The 18,479-nt window shown below is 35.1% G+C and overlaps 1 protein-coding gene across 1 annotated transcript in view; it reads right to left on the bottom strand.

The window, feature by feature from the left end:
* Positions 1 to 15,396, bottom strand: part of LOC118193775 (uncharacterized) — a 113,292-nt gene extending 97,896 nt beyond the window's left edge. The window contains exons 1-2 of the mRNA XM_035364914.2: positions 15,264 to 15,396; positions 6,172 to 6,302 (exon numbers count right to left, since the gene is read on the bottom strand). Of these exons, the coding sequence (XP_035220805.1) occupies positions 6,172 to 6,275 (104 nt within the window). The 5' untranslated portion in view covers positions 6,276 to 6,302; positions 15,264 to 15,396. The remainder of the gene's footprint in view (positions 1 to 6,171; positions 6,303 to 15,263) is intronic.
* Between the last annotated feature and the right edge of the window lie 3,083 nt (positions 15,397 to 18,479).

Below are 18,479 nucleotides of genomic sequence, written 5' to 3'. Positions count from 1 at the left end.
ATTTTTAAGCTGAACAGGCTTACACTGAGCACACAGCCTTGAGGCACACCCTGTTCCTGTTAAAAAACATCCGACAAAACAGGACCAAATCCTTACTTGAAAAGTTCTAGCGTTCAAAATATGCTAAATGAAAACTGGTAGGTTGCCGCGAAAGTCAATGTCATTAAGATCCCCGGGTATACCGTATCTACATGCACTCAGAAAATTTCGCTGCTTCCACACCCTGTTGTAAAGAGTAAGAACCGCACTCAGTGACTTATAGGACAGATACTTCAGCATGTCGTAATTCACGCCATAAAGAACCGGACAAGACCTATGTGTCTGCAACAAAGCTCTCTTTAACTCAAGAATAATAAAATCTCTATCATAAGCCTCAGAGTTGGAAGAGTTGAATGCGATAGCATCTCTTTCAGAACGCTATTTGATAGAGAGAAATGCAGGCAAATAGTTTCTGCTGGAAGAAACTGCAGCAAATATCTCACCAATAGTATTCGCAATTTCTTCTATGGAGCTAATCACTCGGCCATCTTTTCCAAAAAGGAAAGTGAGTGGTCTTTATAAATTCCGCATGCTTTCCTAAGTCTTTCCCAAACCCGCATACTAGGCGTAGAGGATGTAATTGATGACACATATGAAATCCAGAAATCCCTCTCGCTCTGCCTTCTTACGTTTCCTGCGTTTGCTTTGGCTCTTTTAAACGCTATAAGATAGTGCACAGTAGGGTATCTACGAAAATTTCCCCATGCCTTTTTCTGTTTTTTCAGTGCTTCATGACAGCCACGATACCATGGTTTCGAATATTTTAGCACTTTTCTCGTTGTTCTCGAATTGAGAGCGTAGCTGCCTGAATAATAGCATTTGGAACCGTTTTCACTGCATCATCAATACGCAAATCTTTTACCATGTTCTCCGCGAGCTCTGCAGAGGAAGAGAAAGTTACTAGTCGGCCTTATCCAGGATAAAGCGAGGAGGTCTCGACATGGGGTTTGCTCCTCTTCGTGCAAGAGATACAAAAATGGGATAATGATCGCTGTTGTAGAGATCACTACACTACAATTTTAAAATGGCAACAGAGATGGTGAACAGATGACTAGATCAAGAGCGTGAAATGTCCTTGTGGGTTCATGGAAGTATGTGTCCTGCCCATTATTCAGGAGACAGAGGCAATGATCCTTAATCATATGCTCAGTTTGCCTTCCTCATGGTTTTTGCTTATTTAGTGTCTTATTTGGTGTCTTTGGTTCCCTAGAGCAGATTATGGGCTTTAAAATCTTCCATTATGATAAAAGGCTCATGCAGCTGCGCCACAAGGTCATTTAAATCCCGTTGATCAATGAAGACAAATAAAGAGAAAGTATGAAACCAAAATTCTCAAAATATGAGAATTTTCTTGTATAGCGACAACTTGGAGGGATGTCGTCAAAGGAAGGGCACTTGATGGATAGTGCAGTGACATGAGGAGACCTCCACCTCCACTGGCATGCTCACCTGCAAGGTTACCTTTCCTAACGAAAGAAAACCTCCGAAATTTTGCTTGTTGTTCTGGTTTCAGCTTTTTCTCCTGTATTGCCAAGCGCACAGGATGATAAGGATTGATCATAGCTTTGATGCCGAGAAAATTTCCATGAGACGAGGGTGGCCATTATAATTGATGTTTGTTCTTTCTGTGCTGTTTCTTTGTTTTGCGTGGAAGCAGATGTTTGGGAACTTCCAGTCCCTCCTTTACTTCCCTACTATCTGAATCCACAGATACAGAAATCATTCCATCAAGAGAGCTATTGCTAGGGCTTCTATTTTTGTTAACTACGTTTGAAGGGACATTTTTGGTTTCCTTATAATTACTATTTCTTTATTTTGAATCACATGGGTTGGAGTTTCCTTTTTCTTGCTGTTTGTAATCTGCTGGGGTTTGTTTGGTGGAGTCTGCGTACTTATTGCAGTTTGGGTAGCAACTTTGATGTCAGAGCAATCGCGTAAGATGTATTTGATTGAAGCTGCATGCTTTGAACTAATCTTCTGACTTCAGCATATGAGATGTTCCTAGTAACTTTCGCCGTCTGTACTTCCTTTTCTGATTTCCATTTTGGACAAGAACGGGAAAATGCTGGATGGTCACCCTTGTAATTCAGACACAATGCTATAGCAGTGCAATTATCGCTATTGTGACCAATCAACGAGCATCGAACGTATGTCAGGTTGCCACGACAGGAAAATTTGGAATGGCAGAAAGACTGGCATTGGAAGCATCGCATAGGGTTTGGAATATAAGGTCTTATGAGCAATTAACATATCTAACCTTTATATTTCAGTACATCAGGCTATTGAAGGTCAGGATCACGTGTGTGTCAATCAATTGGCTTTCTTGCGCATCTTGATCCGCTTAGCAGTACTAACCTTTTGGTCAGCTAACTCGGAAACGAACTCTTCTTCTGAAACAAACAGAAGGTCGACTTCCGAGATTACACCGCGAAAATAATTCAGTGTCTTATGTGCTATTACAGTGACATTTGCTTGCCCAAGTTTGGTTATTTGAAGTAAGGAAGCAGACTGAGTGAAGTTGTATTAATAAGCAAGTCTCCAGAGCGGAGACGCTTTATATTTCTCGGCTCACCAACACAAAAACGAATGTATTTATTTATTAGGAAAGGAGACATCTTTTGCAGTTCGCCAGGAGGACTAGAGATAACGAGGAAACGGGGACATTTGTTAGGATTATTCGCATTTGCATCGGTACGTACGTTTTTAACAGTCGACTTTTCAGAAGAGTTAGTGTTTGGAGCAAAATGATTGACCTCAAAGTCTTTTATTAATTATAGATAAGAATCAGCCATAATGAAGATAAAAATTATTTGAGTCCGACCGCCTCACCCACCACGGAGTTCAACAAGGGAACACAGATTTCTGTGTTAGGGCTAGCCAGACCTATACGCAAACTGAAGCCCCACAGTCGGCTTTCCCGAAAGCAGGTACTCCGGAGAGCTTATCCCCAAGCCCCTGACACAAGGACTTGCGACCAGCCAATTCACACTCGTGAGGACGACAAGGTGCCTCCCGTTTAGCTGAAGCAAAGGCCAAAGCAGTGTGTTGGGGACAGTACCTCTCCGCTCAACTACCAGCACCCTCCTTTCCAGCGACACGGGACTCGACGCACGGCAAACACATGGGCAGTTTTCTCGCCACTCGAAATCTGGAGATCAGTTTCTCATAACGAGCTCTATCCTCTGGAGATGAAGCCCACAAGGGAGAATGGAAGGAAAAAAGCTTCAGTTCAGAGGAGAGGATACGGAAAAGAGAATAGATCACTGAAGCTCCAGGAACGTGACACTCGTCTCACCAAGAATATAATCTCCTGAAGGGCTACGTTACCTCGAGATCGCCGCATTCGCACTCACAAAAGTGAGCTCCTGAGGGGTAATTTTTAAGGAATGCTAAATTTAGTGCTTTATAATCGGAGACTTAAGAAGCTTTAGTGAATACTAAAGTTAGAATCCCTTAAAAAGTAAGATATTGACTCATAAGTGATTCTAATTTAGTATTTGTAAAAGCATCTTAAATCTCCTATTTAATTTGATCATGTCTCCTCTATCGTAAAAATTGTGAAACGCTTCCCTTTTCGAAGTGTATGCTTTTAAAATTAACCCTCGGTATGTAAAATTCTTATATAATGCAAATAATGGATGTTCTTCACCGGAAAAATGAAAGTAAAACCAACAATCATGAAAGCAATAGTATTATTTTAAAGCTTGCTTTTATTTCATGGCTATGTAATCTGTAGCTTCTCCTTTTCTATATGTGTATGCTTAAACTGTTTAAAAGACGGTGCAGTTATCAAGACTTTCATTGCTTTATTTTGCGACATTATAAATTATATCTAAATAAAGATGATCTGTGCAAGTCTACGAGCTGCCAGATATTCAAGAAAAAATCAGCACCAGCTGCACCATCTTTTTCACTTAGCAGTTACGGTAGCGCCTTAATTCGTTTATTTTGTAAAACGTCGCATCATAAAGTTTTCTCGTGCTTATATAGCTACAAATAAAGTTACGAATCTCCAATATAAGCAATATTACGTGCGAAATGGGATATTAAAATTTCCTACTACTGTTAATCAAACAACCTGCGCACAAGTAATATAAAGAATAAATCAAATAACTTGTATTTATTGAAATAAGCAAATAATTTTCAATCATATAAGAATAATCAAATATTCTGCGTACGTGATAACTTAAAAGAATGGCTCAAACTCACAGTGCACCCGGGCCAAATGCACGATCTGAATGTAGCTGATGAGCCGCAATATTTTTTTAATGTTTTTAACTAAATTTTAAATTCATTGAACAAATATTTATTTAAACATGCATGATGAAGCAAAGAAAATTTATAGTTATTTTCTGCCTGAAACGCAAAAGTTGGTATCTGTAAAAAATTCTGTTAGTTATGCTTTGTGACTCAAGTGGCTATATAACGCTCGTTATTTAGTGGAATATTTAGCGGATTTCACAGTTAAATATTAAATTTTCAGAATGATATTTATTTCAGTATAAAAATATTTAGCATTTGCCGGATGATCAAGCATGCTACAGCTTACCAACAAAGGAAGATCATATATCCCAACCATGTGACATGTATTGCAAATAAACTGTACTCGTTTTATGAAAACATTAGGAAGGAAATTTAAGAAGCAAAGTCAATGATGAGTAAACTTGAAGTCAGCATCGCTGCCCTCGATTACTTTTCAAGTATTGATTTGGAATTCTACTTTTAAAAACTATAATTCCCCAACTGCAACTTCTTTAGTTTTCGACTCATTTCATCTTCATCTTGTAAATGTTCAACCTGCAAACTCTACATAGTTTTTATTTAATCAATATTTTGCTTTCCTTTTTTAACTTTTGTGTATTTTCGTGTAATTGCGCTTTGGGCACTAACCGTTCAAAGGCATTGGTTCTCCCTAGCCATGCCTACAAGTTCAAGTATTTCATTTTTAACATTAATAATTGTGTGTGAATAAAGCAATCTGTATTTTTCCTCATTGCTTTACATTATGAAATAATGAAAAATACAAAAATTTATTTAATTATAAGCTAAATTTTAGCTTAATTACAAACTTTTAACTGATTTCTGCTAACATTGACCTCGACCCATCAGGTGCCCTCTCAAGACCACGTGATTTCTCAGACTGCCTCCACACCAAACGTATGGATCGAAGATTTATGCTTCTAAAGTTTGAACTTTACTAAATTCATGAACTTTCATTATTATCTTTCGCCTTTTGCGACGATGTACAAGTGTACATCTTTCATTATTTAAACCAAGCAAATATCTAAATGGTTATAATTTTCAGTGTACTGGTAAAAACTCTTAGTAGTTGAGGCCAGAAATAAAGATACGATCAAAGATATCAAAGATATTTATTTCAAATAATTCTAGTATTTTGAATTAACCACTAAATAACTTACGTTTAACTTTAAATTTACAAATTAGGAAAAATTTCCAAATGAAACAAAATTTGAGAATAAATAATGGCAACCAATTTTTTTATTATTATTTACTATATTTTTCTTCGAGTTAGGCTGAAAAAAATGCATATATTTGTATGTAAATAATATAAACGTCTTTACTACAATTTTCAATGTTTTACTACAATTTTCAGCTATAACACCCCATAGAGTTTCGATTTTGGTAAACTTTTCAACCTTAAAGAAAAATTGCTATAAACTACCTTCTTCGGCCCATATTATACATCTTATCGAACAATCTGGTTCTTTTCTTATTAATTTACTACTGCACAAAAAAAAACTTTTCACATATAAATGCAGTCCCAAACAAACCGATATACTTATTGCAAAAAATTCGTAACTGAGGATATATTCATTTATATTTTGAGAACTAAGGATAAAAGTTAAGCAAATATCCCTATTCAAATCTTTGAATAAGATTTATATCATACAGTAAATTAATTAGCTCCATTTTCAAATTTTTAGCGGCATTACTCATGCTCACTAATATGAAACTGGACTCTTAGTCATTAAAATCTTAAACGTTTTCTTCAAATTTTTGTCATAATAATGCTAATTAATATACGGGCATTGTATTTTCGGCCTGTGTAAAATTGCTTCAGAAACCGCGAGTTTGAGACTACTGCCATAAAGAATAAAACAAAGAACTTGCATTTGATGCTCTGTGCAAACATTTGGACCACTTAAAGCTGCAACCATCACTGATGATACCCAGTACAGAATGAATGCAAATGCTAGATGTAGAGTAGGACGCATTCTGTTGCAAATAATCAGTAAAATGACCTACATAACAAAAGAAATGAAAAGTTTTAGTTAGAGCGGAAAATTTAAAAATAGTCATATATTTAAATTTTACTGATCAATGGCTATATATATATGCAATAATTTTATAAATGTGTAGATGAAGGCACTGGAACTTTTAACAGCTTACGATACTGCGTAGATGACCGAGAAGACCGTAGTGGCAGTGTGTAAAGCTATGGACCTTATAAGAGATAGACTAACCCAGTGGGCGCGCGTCACCGACATGTCGGCAAGAAAGAGTAGGGACGATCTGTTTACTTTAACACTGAAACCTATGGCGTTTGTATCACATAACTATTTTTAATTATTAAATGTGATACGTTGTATAGTGATGAGATTATGAAAGCCACAGTTTGTTTCAAATAGGATTTAATATGTCTCATTAAAGCACTTTTTACTGCATTTCGCGCATTTTTTTCACGTGTAATTCTTGTAAAAACCTCTTTACTTTTGGTAAAACGGCAAAACTCTAAACACAAAATTTATGAACTTAATTTTGCGTAAAAATAAACTAAAATTAAATAAGATTGATAGTACGTGATGCTGAAATAAATAAGGTAAAATTAAGCAAGATCTGATAATTTTTTTAAAAAAATTTAATGAACGTTTTCAGGCAGTGATTTTCCAAACTATAATAACACTACAAAACGATCATATTTATTTGATCATATGATCATTAAATTATTAAAGTGGATTAGTTCTTTTAATAATTCATAAAATTCGGAGAATAAAATTTTCTGAGCTTAATGAGGGAAAGAAAAACGATAAAATAAAATCTAGAAGCACTCAGATTTTATATTACGCCCAAAAGGAAAAATTTTTTAAAGTTTTGTGTGTTACCTATATTTATTGAATATCATGTTCTTCGCCCATAAACCCCATACATTTGAAAACAGCATATTTTTAGAATTTACGCACTGGAGATAAAACTGTTATTTTTCGTACAGTGCTCGCTCTGAACTCGTTGAGTTTCTTAATCAAAAATTCGTTAATGATTTACAAAATATTAAATAGATTAAAACAAATTCGAAATTCGGCCGTCCAGATGCTCATGTTCGGGTGGAAGATTACATTATTCAAAATTTGATGGCTCTAGATACTGTCGTTTTTGTCACAGTGCAAGAAACATACATGTATTCAAGAAGATTCTTCATTATTTAATTTCTTTACATATAATACAGGGCGATCATATTTGGTAACAACAATTTGCAAGGAGACACGGACATTTATAGTAAAACAGCGCAAAATGCCGCTTCGAAACTAACAGCCTTTCTAGGCTACCGCCGCTTTGGGCTAATAAATTAAATTAACAGTACATAAAAAAATCTTATGCAGGACTAAAAATAAATTTAAAAAGTAATCACTATAAAATACAAGCAAAATTAATTGTTACCGTTAAATGCAATTTTAATATTAGAATTAAATGTATAAAAGTTATTAAGGAGTCAAAAGTGTATTACTATGATGTATTATGAAATATAATTGAAATAAAATTCCTTTATAGAAATTGTGCTATAATACTCATCTATAATTTTAAAAACGCAGCACAATTTAGAATTTTAAAAAAAACTTTCAAAAATTCGTTTTTAAATATTTTAGCATTTTTTACTTATTTACACCAATAAAAAGCATAAAAATTGCAAGAGAAAATTGCTTGTTTGAAATTTTCTATTAGTTCAGATTTAAAATATTATTTTCTAAAAGAAGTAGTTGCAAATTTCCTTACAGCATAGGAAAAGCTAAAGAAATATCCAGCCCTGAAAGCATGCAATAGCTTTATAATTATTTGGAACGTTAATTATGCTTGATAAATATGCTAAATTTTTAAAAATCTATCTCAATTTCAAAAATAAAAATATGTAGAAATTCTAATTTGTGGAATGAGGCGCTACAACCAGCTTTTTCTTGACAATTATACACGCTGCAATAGGCACCAATGTTAAATTTCTACAAGTCATCCCTACTCCTTCGGATGTGATCAAGGTGACAACCGGCAACGCCTCAGACGAGAGGGAAAACCCGTTTGGGTTAGTCTATTTCTTATAAGGTTCATGTGTAAAGCACGATGACGCAATTTAGCACAACGTATCTTGAAAAATCACAGTCTTTATTTTTGTACGCATATCAAATCATCCTTTTACAAACAAGATGTTCCTAATTATATTTGAATACAGTAAGTCGCATTTTGAAGTAGAACGTCATCAAGTAAGTAAGCAGCAGCAGCAGTATAGTTTAAAAACATCTTGCTAGCAGGAGAGCTTTGCGGAAAAAGGGCAAAGTTTCAGAGTTTCGGTTTTAGAGTTTACAATGAATTTGATTGGAAAAGAGGCATCTGCATTAAAACGTTACGTAAGATAGAAAAATCTGGAACCTGTGAGAATAGATGAATTTAGAGGCAGATCAGCCTAGCTACACTGCTGTCTTTCTGCCTCTTCTTTTTTGCTACAAAGTTATTGAATATGTAAGCTTTTTGGAACAGGCACATTTAATGTGTGTAACCACAACATGTTGCTAAAAACAAAACTGAGGATTTAATCAGCGTTCGCCTCCAATTTTTTTAGTCATTACTTCTAAGTTTGTTCCTGCTTTTGAATCTATTACAACTGAGCGACCTTCCGCTGCCGTTGTGTGCTGTCTGCTTCACGCGGCAATTAATGACACATAAGCAAATTTAGATTTACTTGTCTTAAGCATATTCTACAGATTACCAAATTTAGAATGTTAATTTTGAGGTCGCCAATTATTAAAAAATAATAGCAGCTAGCTCAATCAATAAAAAGGATTTAAATAATGAAATGTTAATTCACATGTCAAAGATCTCTTTGTACACAACATTTCTTGTGTAGATCTTTCCATCATTTTTAAGCTCGCCTTACAGAGGACCAGCTCGCCTTACAGAGGATCATCTTTAATTTTACGTCCGTTCTTTCACGAACTCTTGAACCGGCAACATAAACTTGACCGTGTTCAAATACAGGCTCAGATAAAAAAATGCCAACACGCTTAAGCGTTTGACCCTGAAACTTATTGATGGTCATAGCAAAGGCAAGTTTTTACAGGAAATTGTCTACTTCTCAATTGAAACGGCAACACTGTGCCGTGGCAACTTCACCCCCATTGGCTAGTACAGTTACGTAAGCAGCCAATAAACTATTGGCGACAAACAGACACTTAAGCCGCATATATACATGTGGTGAAGTAACATCATCTCCTTCGAAACGGCTGGCTCCCGGGCTTAGCGAAGCACACCGGTGGATTCCGAAGATCCGTGGCACGCCATTTTGACCATTCGCGTCTTCTTGGGACTTTAATTAGCCGAGATATTAATAAAAAAACTAATTTTTCCCTACATTTTCCACTTTCTTTCTTGGGTTTTCCTTATTAGAAGGATTTGGCTAATTGCCAAATTCTTTTTTCTCGAATATCTACGGAACGGCACCGAGTTGAAATTCGAAACGCTATCCTCGGATTCCAAAAAATTCTCCGAATCCATCGATACTGTTCTCATCTTCGTACGACTTTAATCGGTTGAGATATTAATTAAAAACTGCGGAAACGTTAATTTCCGAGCTCATTTTTCCGAGTGGCAACAATAAACTATCTGCGACATACACTTTAGCCGCTTATATATGTAAAGATGTAGGTATGTGTGTGTGTGAAATTAATATGAAATTACAATAATGAATAGTATTTAATTAATCTTTGGTAACAGGTGAAAACCTCATATGTCAACCACAGCGTGTATGTTTTTTATTGAATATCTGTATGAAACAAATCTGATTGGGTTTTTGAGGTTGTTGATTATGTAGGGAGATTTTCATTGAGCAATGTTTGTGTGCTATCCCACTGCTTCTGATGCGGAGCGTTCACCACAGTTAACAGTAAATAGGGTGGGTGGTTTTAATCTATCTTCAAACATATTGACATCTTTGCCTTTGATGGTCACATTAAATACTTGTCTTATCTCTTCACAACTGTAAAGGATCTATCATAAGCAGGTTCTAATGGTTTTTTAACTCTATCAACACGTATGAATACACGTGTACAATTGTGCAAATCCTTATGAACAAAAGATTTTGGAGAAGGTTGTCGGCGACTTTCTAGTGGTTTTAACAGTTCCATTTGTTTCTGTAGTTCTTAAGCAAACATCTCGGTATCCAAGATATCGTTTGGTTTGTCAAAAAATTGTCCAGGTAACCTGATAGGTTTTCCCGTAAAAAAACTGTGCAATGGTTTAATTTGTATCACTACGCAATGCCGATCTTAGCCCTAACGAAAGTGTTGATAAGGTTTCCGTCTATTTAAGAGAATGGTGTGCTCTGATTGCAGCCTTTAAAGTTCTATGGATCCTTTCAATTTTCCCATTACATAGGGGATGATATGCCATTGCTGTGCATATTTTAAATCCACAAAAAACTTTAATGATTTTAAAAAATTCGTATCGAAACTGACTACTTTGATCAGTGACTACACGGTATGGCATACCAAAGTGCGAATTCTAGTCATCAAAAAATTCTCGAGCTACTGTAAAGAACTATACTACTTCTCTCTTCGTTCTCTAAAGAACGAGCTACTTTAGAGAACACATTTGCTAAAGGAATAATTTCTATTCAACATGTGAATCATTTAATGCGGGTAAGGCAAAACATTGACAGCCTTCTGATTACAGCTTTGATACATCTGTTCTCAGGAAGTTCAAAACAGTGATAGCGGACTCCAGCATCCATAAGCACCTTAATGATTCGTCCGTATAAAGTTGGAGCCTTAGATTGGATTTTGAAGCCACCCTGAATTACTTGTCCGTAATAACCCCGTTCAGCTTGCAGATTATATCCAATTATAGAACTTTAACGGGGAAGAAAGTGAATCTTTCATCTTTTATGATAATAGGTGGTGGCTTTCGTCCTAAGGAGCTCTGATTAATTGAAGGTGTCATCAGTGTAGGTTGATCATTTGGAGTAGTATCCATAGCGTGAGGTTTGGAGGCAGCAGCAGCCTGTTCAGCAATCTGTGAATCAAAATGCTGAGGAGATGGAGGGTGAGGGGCAGTCTTCCGAATAGGTTTTCGAGTGTAGTGTCCCCTTTCGGACCGCTCTCCGAATCTGAACTTTCGTCCAAAAAAGCTTTGTAATTTCTGATGTCCTCATCTGAACATGCAGGAATTTCAGCCCATCTGACATTCGTCTTAGCAGTTAATTTAAAATCTTAAGAAGCTTGTTGAAGACCGTCGTTGAGATTACTTAAATTCTGGTGGGAAAAGGTGTAAGGTTAATATTTAAATTAAACAACTATTATGATTTCGATCCTTACTGTAATTTCTCCTTTCCGTATTCCTCACCAGAATGCAAATGAGATAATCAGTATTTAAACTGAGGTTTTTGGATTTTAAGACAAAGCGTGTTTCTAACTTCGCGTGCACGTTATATGTTAGTTCCTGCCAGCTGTGACATTTGTAAGTATTCGACTTTGCATTAATTTTCGTTCAAATATCGATATTACATTATTTTCTTAAAATGTTTATAAATAGTAAATGTTTTTAAACTTCGCATTCTTTTTTTATTCAAAAAAGCGTTTATAAAAATGCAGTGTGAAATATTTTTGTTTAAAAGTTCTACAAATGCGATACAAAAAATTAACATTTTAACTACTCTTAAATTCAAACAATGCTTTTACAACACCATATTAAGTAAGGCACTAAATGTGTTGAATTCAATTACATAAACTTGATGTAAATATTTTCTTATTATAACTTTTTAATGTGAAAGTAAAATTGGATGTTCTGCAAAATATAAATAAGTGAAACCAGAATTAAATATTTAAATGAAAAAGATAAAAAAAAAAAGATTGAATTAAAGAATACACCAAAAATGGCGAAAATAAACATATTTATTTCTTTGGAAAATATAACAATTTTATTTAATTGTTTTTTTTAATTTGCATTTATCTGCATTATTCTTTGCTTTTCTGATAAGAGAATTCCAAAGTTTAAAAAAAAGAAAAAAACATTTGACATTGACTTTCCCTCTTCTTACTTAGTAAAAGTCGTTTGACATTGACTTTCCCTCTTCTTACTTAGTAAAAGTCGTTTGATAGATTAAATTCGAAACTCTTGTAAAACTAGAATTTGTGATTCTGTTTCTGAAAATTCGTTCATATTTCTAAAATTAAAAATAATACAAAAAAGTCTGAATGCTTTCAGATTTTACATTACGGCCAAAGGGACTTTTTTTAACATTTTATGTGCTACCTTTATTTATTAAATATCATGTTCTTTGCACTAAAACCATAAAGCGCAATACAACAGCAATATCGCAAAATAATTTTAAAATGAGCACATCTTTAGAATTTCCAATACACAGTCTCGAGCGCTGGGGATAACTTTTTTTTCGCCCGTACAGTGCTGCTATTGCTCCCTTTGAAATCGTTGAGTTTGTTAACCAAAAATTCGTTAAAGTGTTATAAAATATGAAATCGATAATAAAACAAATTCCAAGTTAGGGCTTCCAGATGCCAATATTCGGTGGAAGATTACTTTATTCAAAATTTGGTGGCTCCAGGTACTGTTGTTGCTGTTGTCCTGTCCAAGGAGTCAGTGCAGGGGAGTCAAACAGGGTCAAAAGTATCCAGAACAGCCGCAGCAGCATCAATAATTTTCGAAGAATAAGAGGAGTTGATGTGAGGCAGTTATATCAGTACTGAAGAGCTTGGCCAAAATAGCAGGACAGTCGAAGAGATAGTTTTTAGAAAGTTCGATATCAATACAGTGAGAACAGCTTTTATAATTTCGTTGACCATCAGAGGATATCTTCACTCCTTTCAAGTATTTTGTCCTCAGTCTGGCTATGGTAGTGGAAAAGGTACGGTTGCAATTTAGGGCCAGAATGGAATTCTTCTTGATTGACTGGGAGGTAAGTCTTCAGCTGGCTATTGCGTCAACATCGGTAAGGGTTAAGCTGTTAAAAAATTGAGAAGTGTTTCGAGCGTCTTTGGCGAGGCCATTAGCCGGTTCATTTCCGTAAATATCAACATGCGCTGGTATCCACTGTAGTGTTCAGGTCCTTTGGGCTGCAGTAGAGCATGATAATGTCCTGAGTAAGTTGAGTGTTGCCCCTTAGGATGGCTTGGAGGTGACAGGTGAATGCAGGGCCCGGACACCCGGACGGCTTAATATGACAAATCGGGTGTCGTTCGGTACCAGCACCTATTTAGAACAACACAACCCTAGCGACTTCCTGAAAGGGCTGCATCGGAAATATATTAATGGAGAATATGTGGTATTGACGTGGCCAAACAAGGGCGTGTGCATATATATGCTTCAGTATACAATTAATAAAAAGTTTCATACATAGGTACATTGGTGGTATAGGTACATTGGATACATATGTATATTGGTCTAAGGGGTTAATGAGATAGGCAGGATGGCTTGGAGGGCAGTTTTAGAATCAGAGAATAATAAGACACTCCTAGAGTTCTGGATTGCCTTGGAATGGTAGATATCTAAAGCTTTTTTGATGGCCACGAGCTCGCAGGTATAATTAGAGACAATTTTGTCAACAGGTATTTTATGGGATAGAGGCGTAAAGGTTGTAGAGATATCAGGCATTTTTTGAAAGCAGGAGAGATGAAAAATGAGCAATGTCCTCGCTGGGACTCGAACTACGGACCTCACTGAGCGTGCTGACCACTACACCTCGAAGGCATGTTAAGATGGCGGGAGAAATACATTATATACTTCCCCTTTTTAAAGGGCGACTGGGGATTAGAGGATCCAGTCGCCAAGTCCTGGTGGTGGAGAATCATCATCAATCTTCTGGCACCTTTTTTAGTTCGGGCGCCACTGTAGAGACATTAGGATGAAGTAGAAGACACGAAAAATGAGCAATCCCCTCGTCGGGACTCGAACCACGAACCTCTAGAATTCGCACAGAGCGTGTCAATTCCTACACCACAAAGGCATGCTAAGTAGGCGAGAGAAATACCTTATAAGGTGCAAGCACCCTATTATTAAATTCACATGCAGATTCTTCATTATTTAATTTCTTTAAATGTAACTCAGGGCTCTAATATTTGGTGGCAACAATTTGAAAAGTAACCGACATTTATAGTGAAGCAACGCAAAATGCCAAAGCGAAATTAATAGCTCTTCTGGGCTAACGACCTTTGGGCTAAAAAAAAGATCAATGCAACATATTTTACGAGGGAAAACAAACACCGTAAATTAATTTTAAAAAGACAAACAATACGATTATTACAACAGATGTGTCATCATAGTAGATCCCATCCTCCCTCCTTTTGAGAACTATTTTTTCTTATTAATATGTTTTATTTAAACACTTTATAACTACTTAACTATTTTTATTTTAAAACGGTTTCCTTTTTCCCCCCTCAAGTTATGTTTCCCCTATGTATTAACTAACCGAAATCCATTTATATGTACTTTAACTATTATTAATTATCGCATTAAAAGTATGATTTCTGTTGATTTGCTTAAAACTTTTCTCCCTGGATGAAAATATTTTCTACATCAAACGTAAAAGTCAGTATTATAAATGAAGTACGAGATTTTAAACTAGGAATAATTAAAGTTGCTATAATCTATTCAGACTAAGCCTATATTTAATGTAATTTATTTTTACTAAATATTAACTTATTAATTCATGGATAAACATAAATATCAATTATATAAATTTTGTTAATAATGCTTGGAAACTTTCTTAGTTGATATTTTTAAAATAAATTGCCCGAATAAATGTTCCTTTTCCATACCAAAGTAAAACTATAAGTTATGCTGCTAGCAACGTTTTCCCTCTAAATTCATATTTCGAAAATGAGGTTATGTCACGATAATCAATGAGTAATTTAGAGTTTTGCATCTCGAAATTTCTTACCGTATTATTTATACATGAGAATACTATTGATTGAACAAAACAAAATAAGTACCTGACAGTTAATGTAAAACTTCTCCAGGTAGCTGATGAAAGGAAGAAATGATAATTTGTACAGACTATAAAACACATGAATCTGGCATTGCTGTGAATGAAAAGAGCATGCATAAGCAATTCATTTTCTTCTAACAGAGAGACTGGTCACGAGAAACGGAAGTGATTACATTCTAGGTTCTTTTAGATATACAGTCATAGGAAGTTTAAGTGAATGGTTTGCTTCGCAAATCGACGGAAATGCGGGTTATCGAATGGGCCAAGTTTAGCCTTTCGAATGAAAAAAAAAAAAAAAAAAATCATTCCTTAAAGTCTCATATTTAAATATTCTATGAAATAAGTGCGCTGATAAAGAACAGTATAAGGAATCTTTTACTTTATAAAACAAATTCCTTATTTTATTTACATGATAGACAATTAAATTCCTAGAAGGCATCTTTAAAAAATATACATAAATAGTTAACAGTAATAGTGTGACGTCGAGTGATCAATTAGGGCTTCGCTTTGTTGACAAATTTGATTTTACATAAATCTCTGGCTGGGAAAAATCAGACATGTTTACCTATTTAAGATTTTTTATACAAAACTTAATAATTTAACTCATAGATTAAATACCTTGGGATAAATATATTTAGAGCAGGTCTTTCGAACTCCGGAAAACTCAACTTCAATTCCAAAAAAGTTATTTTCCAGTATACTGCTGGATGCCAGTTCTCGCCTTTTATTGGATATAAGACTATGCTAAGTTTAGAGCCTGCTAAAGTTAATAATTATTTGAATGAAAAAGCAGAATGATCGTTTTCCGGATAAAAAACTGTAACTGTAATACTGTGACACATACTTTACACAAATTGTAAAATCTTCAGTTCAAGTTACCTTAACAGAGTAAAGAGTATTAGTCTTTTTATTTATTTATTTTGGAGCTAGAAATATGAGAAATAGGCGATACTCTCTCAGGAATTCGAACTCCGGACCTTCAGAGCTAGCCGGTCATACTTTTCAATTACACCACGAAGGCACGAGCTAAGGGAAAAAATAACATACAATAGTTCCTCGAATGATTTTTAAATCTTCGGTTATCATTCACACTAGAGTTGGAGGATCCGCTCCAGAACGGATTCAAAGAATCGATTCATTTTAGAGAGAATTTACTCCAATTCCGGGAAACGGAGTCAGAGTATAGTTCTTTTACAGGTCATGGAGAGCTCTTCTTGAAAGCATGCGAGGAGCAGAGATTTGCTAGTCATTCACGAAGTTCGATTTCCATTTTTGAAAAGAAAGCAATGTTTATCCTCAGATGATAAAAGTGAGTTTAATTTTTATCAAGTCCCAACTTTTTGAAAAAAAATTATTTCAAAATTTATTGTTCGTTCTGTGTGAAAAGGGGGTTTCAAGTATCTCAAAACGAAAGAAATCAGTTCAAGGAGTTAGCGTTTGACTGAGTCAATCCTTCCGATCCCCACTTCTCTTTCGATTCTTTTCGCTCTTCGCTTCAAACCTGGCTAATCTTTCCTTATCCTACTGTTCGTTCGATTTTCTCCGCTCTTCGCTCCACCTTCGCTAACCGCTCTTGATTCACCCGTCGTTCCGGATTTTTTTCATCAAGATTATCGTTAATAAGCGATAAGTCACAAAAAAGGATCGATTCGTTTTAATTAGCGAATTGTTCTAATCCGATCCCATAATACAGCGGTTTTGCCCATCTCTTATTCTCCTATCAAGATGGTTTTCGAGCTGCACTGTACCGCGCGCTCTTAATAATTAACCTTCGTTATTGTTGCTCTGGGTTACTCATTTCTAAAATCATCAAGCGCATCTTCTTGACCATCTTTGAATATCAAATGCCATTCAGAGGCACTCGGTTTTCTTCATACCATCTTGACTACATACCAGCTTTCCACAGTTCAAATTATAATGCTTAAATGCTTTGTTCCGTTTTTTTTTTTTTTTTTTTTTTTTTTTTTTCCCAACTTTCACAGTGGAAAGGGCGGAGGGGAATGTTAATTTGTGCCTTTAAATTTCGATCACCTATTTTTGCAGCAAAATGTACACACGGATATCTCTTTCCTTCTTACTGATTGACACCTGCCTGCATCAGCATATTTTGGTCAAAATGTGTTCAGAATTTTATTCAAAATTCAAACTCCGACAAATTCAAACATAAATTTTATCCGATTTCGATGCAATTAAGTCACTAACACTATGCTACCTTTCTAGGAATAAACCTGTCATTCCTTGTGCATTGCCATATTTTAACAAATAAACTTTTATTCTAATTATTCTATTAAATGTTCCATATCTTAATATTATGAAGTGAAAAATAATTATAATTATTTTACTGGATATTGAAAGTGTTCAGAAAACGGAACTAAAAAAGCTCTAGTAGTGTAGACTATTTCGTGTATTAAAATTGAACAATTAAATTAACCGTGAAATTAGTATTTTTTAGCGCGATGGATGATATACGTAAGATACAAACAACATAAAGCCCGAACAAAATACAGCGTAATAATAATAATTTCTAATTTAAAAATTCATTTCACAAATTTACCCTTTTTAAAAACGAAACTTCAAGAAACTATACAAGACGCGCTCACAGAATTTTGAAAAATAAATGTAGTTCCAAAATATCCACCTTTCGGTTCTTTTCGGGAAAAACATGAAATTTAACAAAATACCAAAACGGAATACAGAAATTTACTACGAGATCAACTACGAGATCGTGACGTCACAAACCGGTGGCTGACAATCGCCGTTACCTACTACTTACCTTTAAAATATATACAGTGGTGGCCAAAATCGTGGACACTTGGAAATTTTTATGTTTTTGAACTTTTTATGCTTATAGAAAACGTTACGTTTCACAAAATGCAAACTTGTGTATATCATTTTAAAGAGAATTTATTACTGAATTCAATACAAAACACGAAATTCAATTATTTGCAATACAAAAAAAGTTCAACGATAATAGTTATCGATATACATTAGAAAGTGATGATTGATATCAGTACTTAGTAGGGTACCCTTTATTTTTGATTACAGCTTCATATCGACGTTTCATTGAGCTGACAAGAGTTTTAAGCTCTTCTTTCGTTATTACATGATGCCAGAAAACAATTATAACCTCAATTAGTTCCCTTTTATTTGATGGGCGCCTCATTCGGACAAGAGTTTTTAAACGGTGCCACAAATTTTCGATAGGATTGAGGTCAGGACT

The sequence above is a fragment of the Stegodyphus dumicola genome, chromosome 6 (assembly GCF_044657685.1).
Source record: "Stegodyphus dumicola isolate Sdum_Otavi_A_Nest chromosome 6, ASM4465768v1".
Classification (NCBI taxonomy): domain Eukaryota; kingdom Metazoa; phylum Arthropoda; class Arachnida; order Araneae; family Eresidae; genus Stegodyphus; species Stegodyphus dumicola.
Note: the sequence above shows the minus strand (reverse complement) of the source record. Positions and strands in the feature narration are given on the sequence as shown.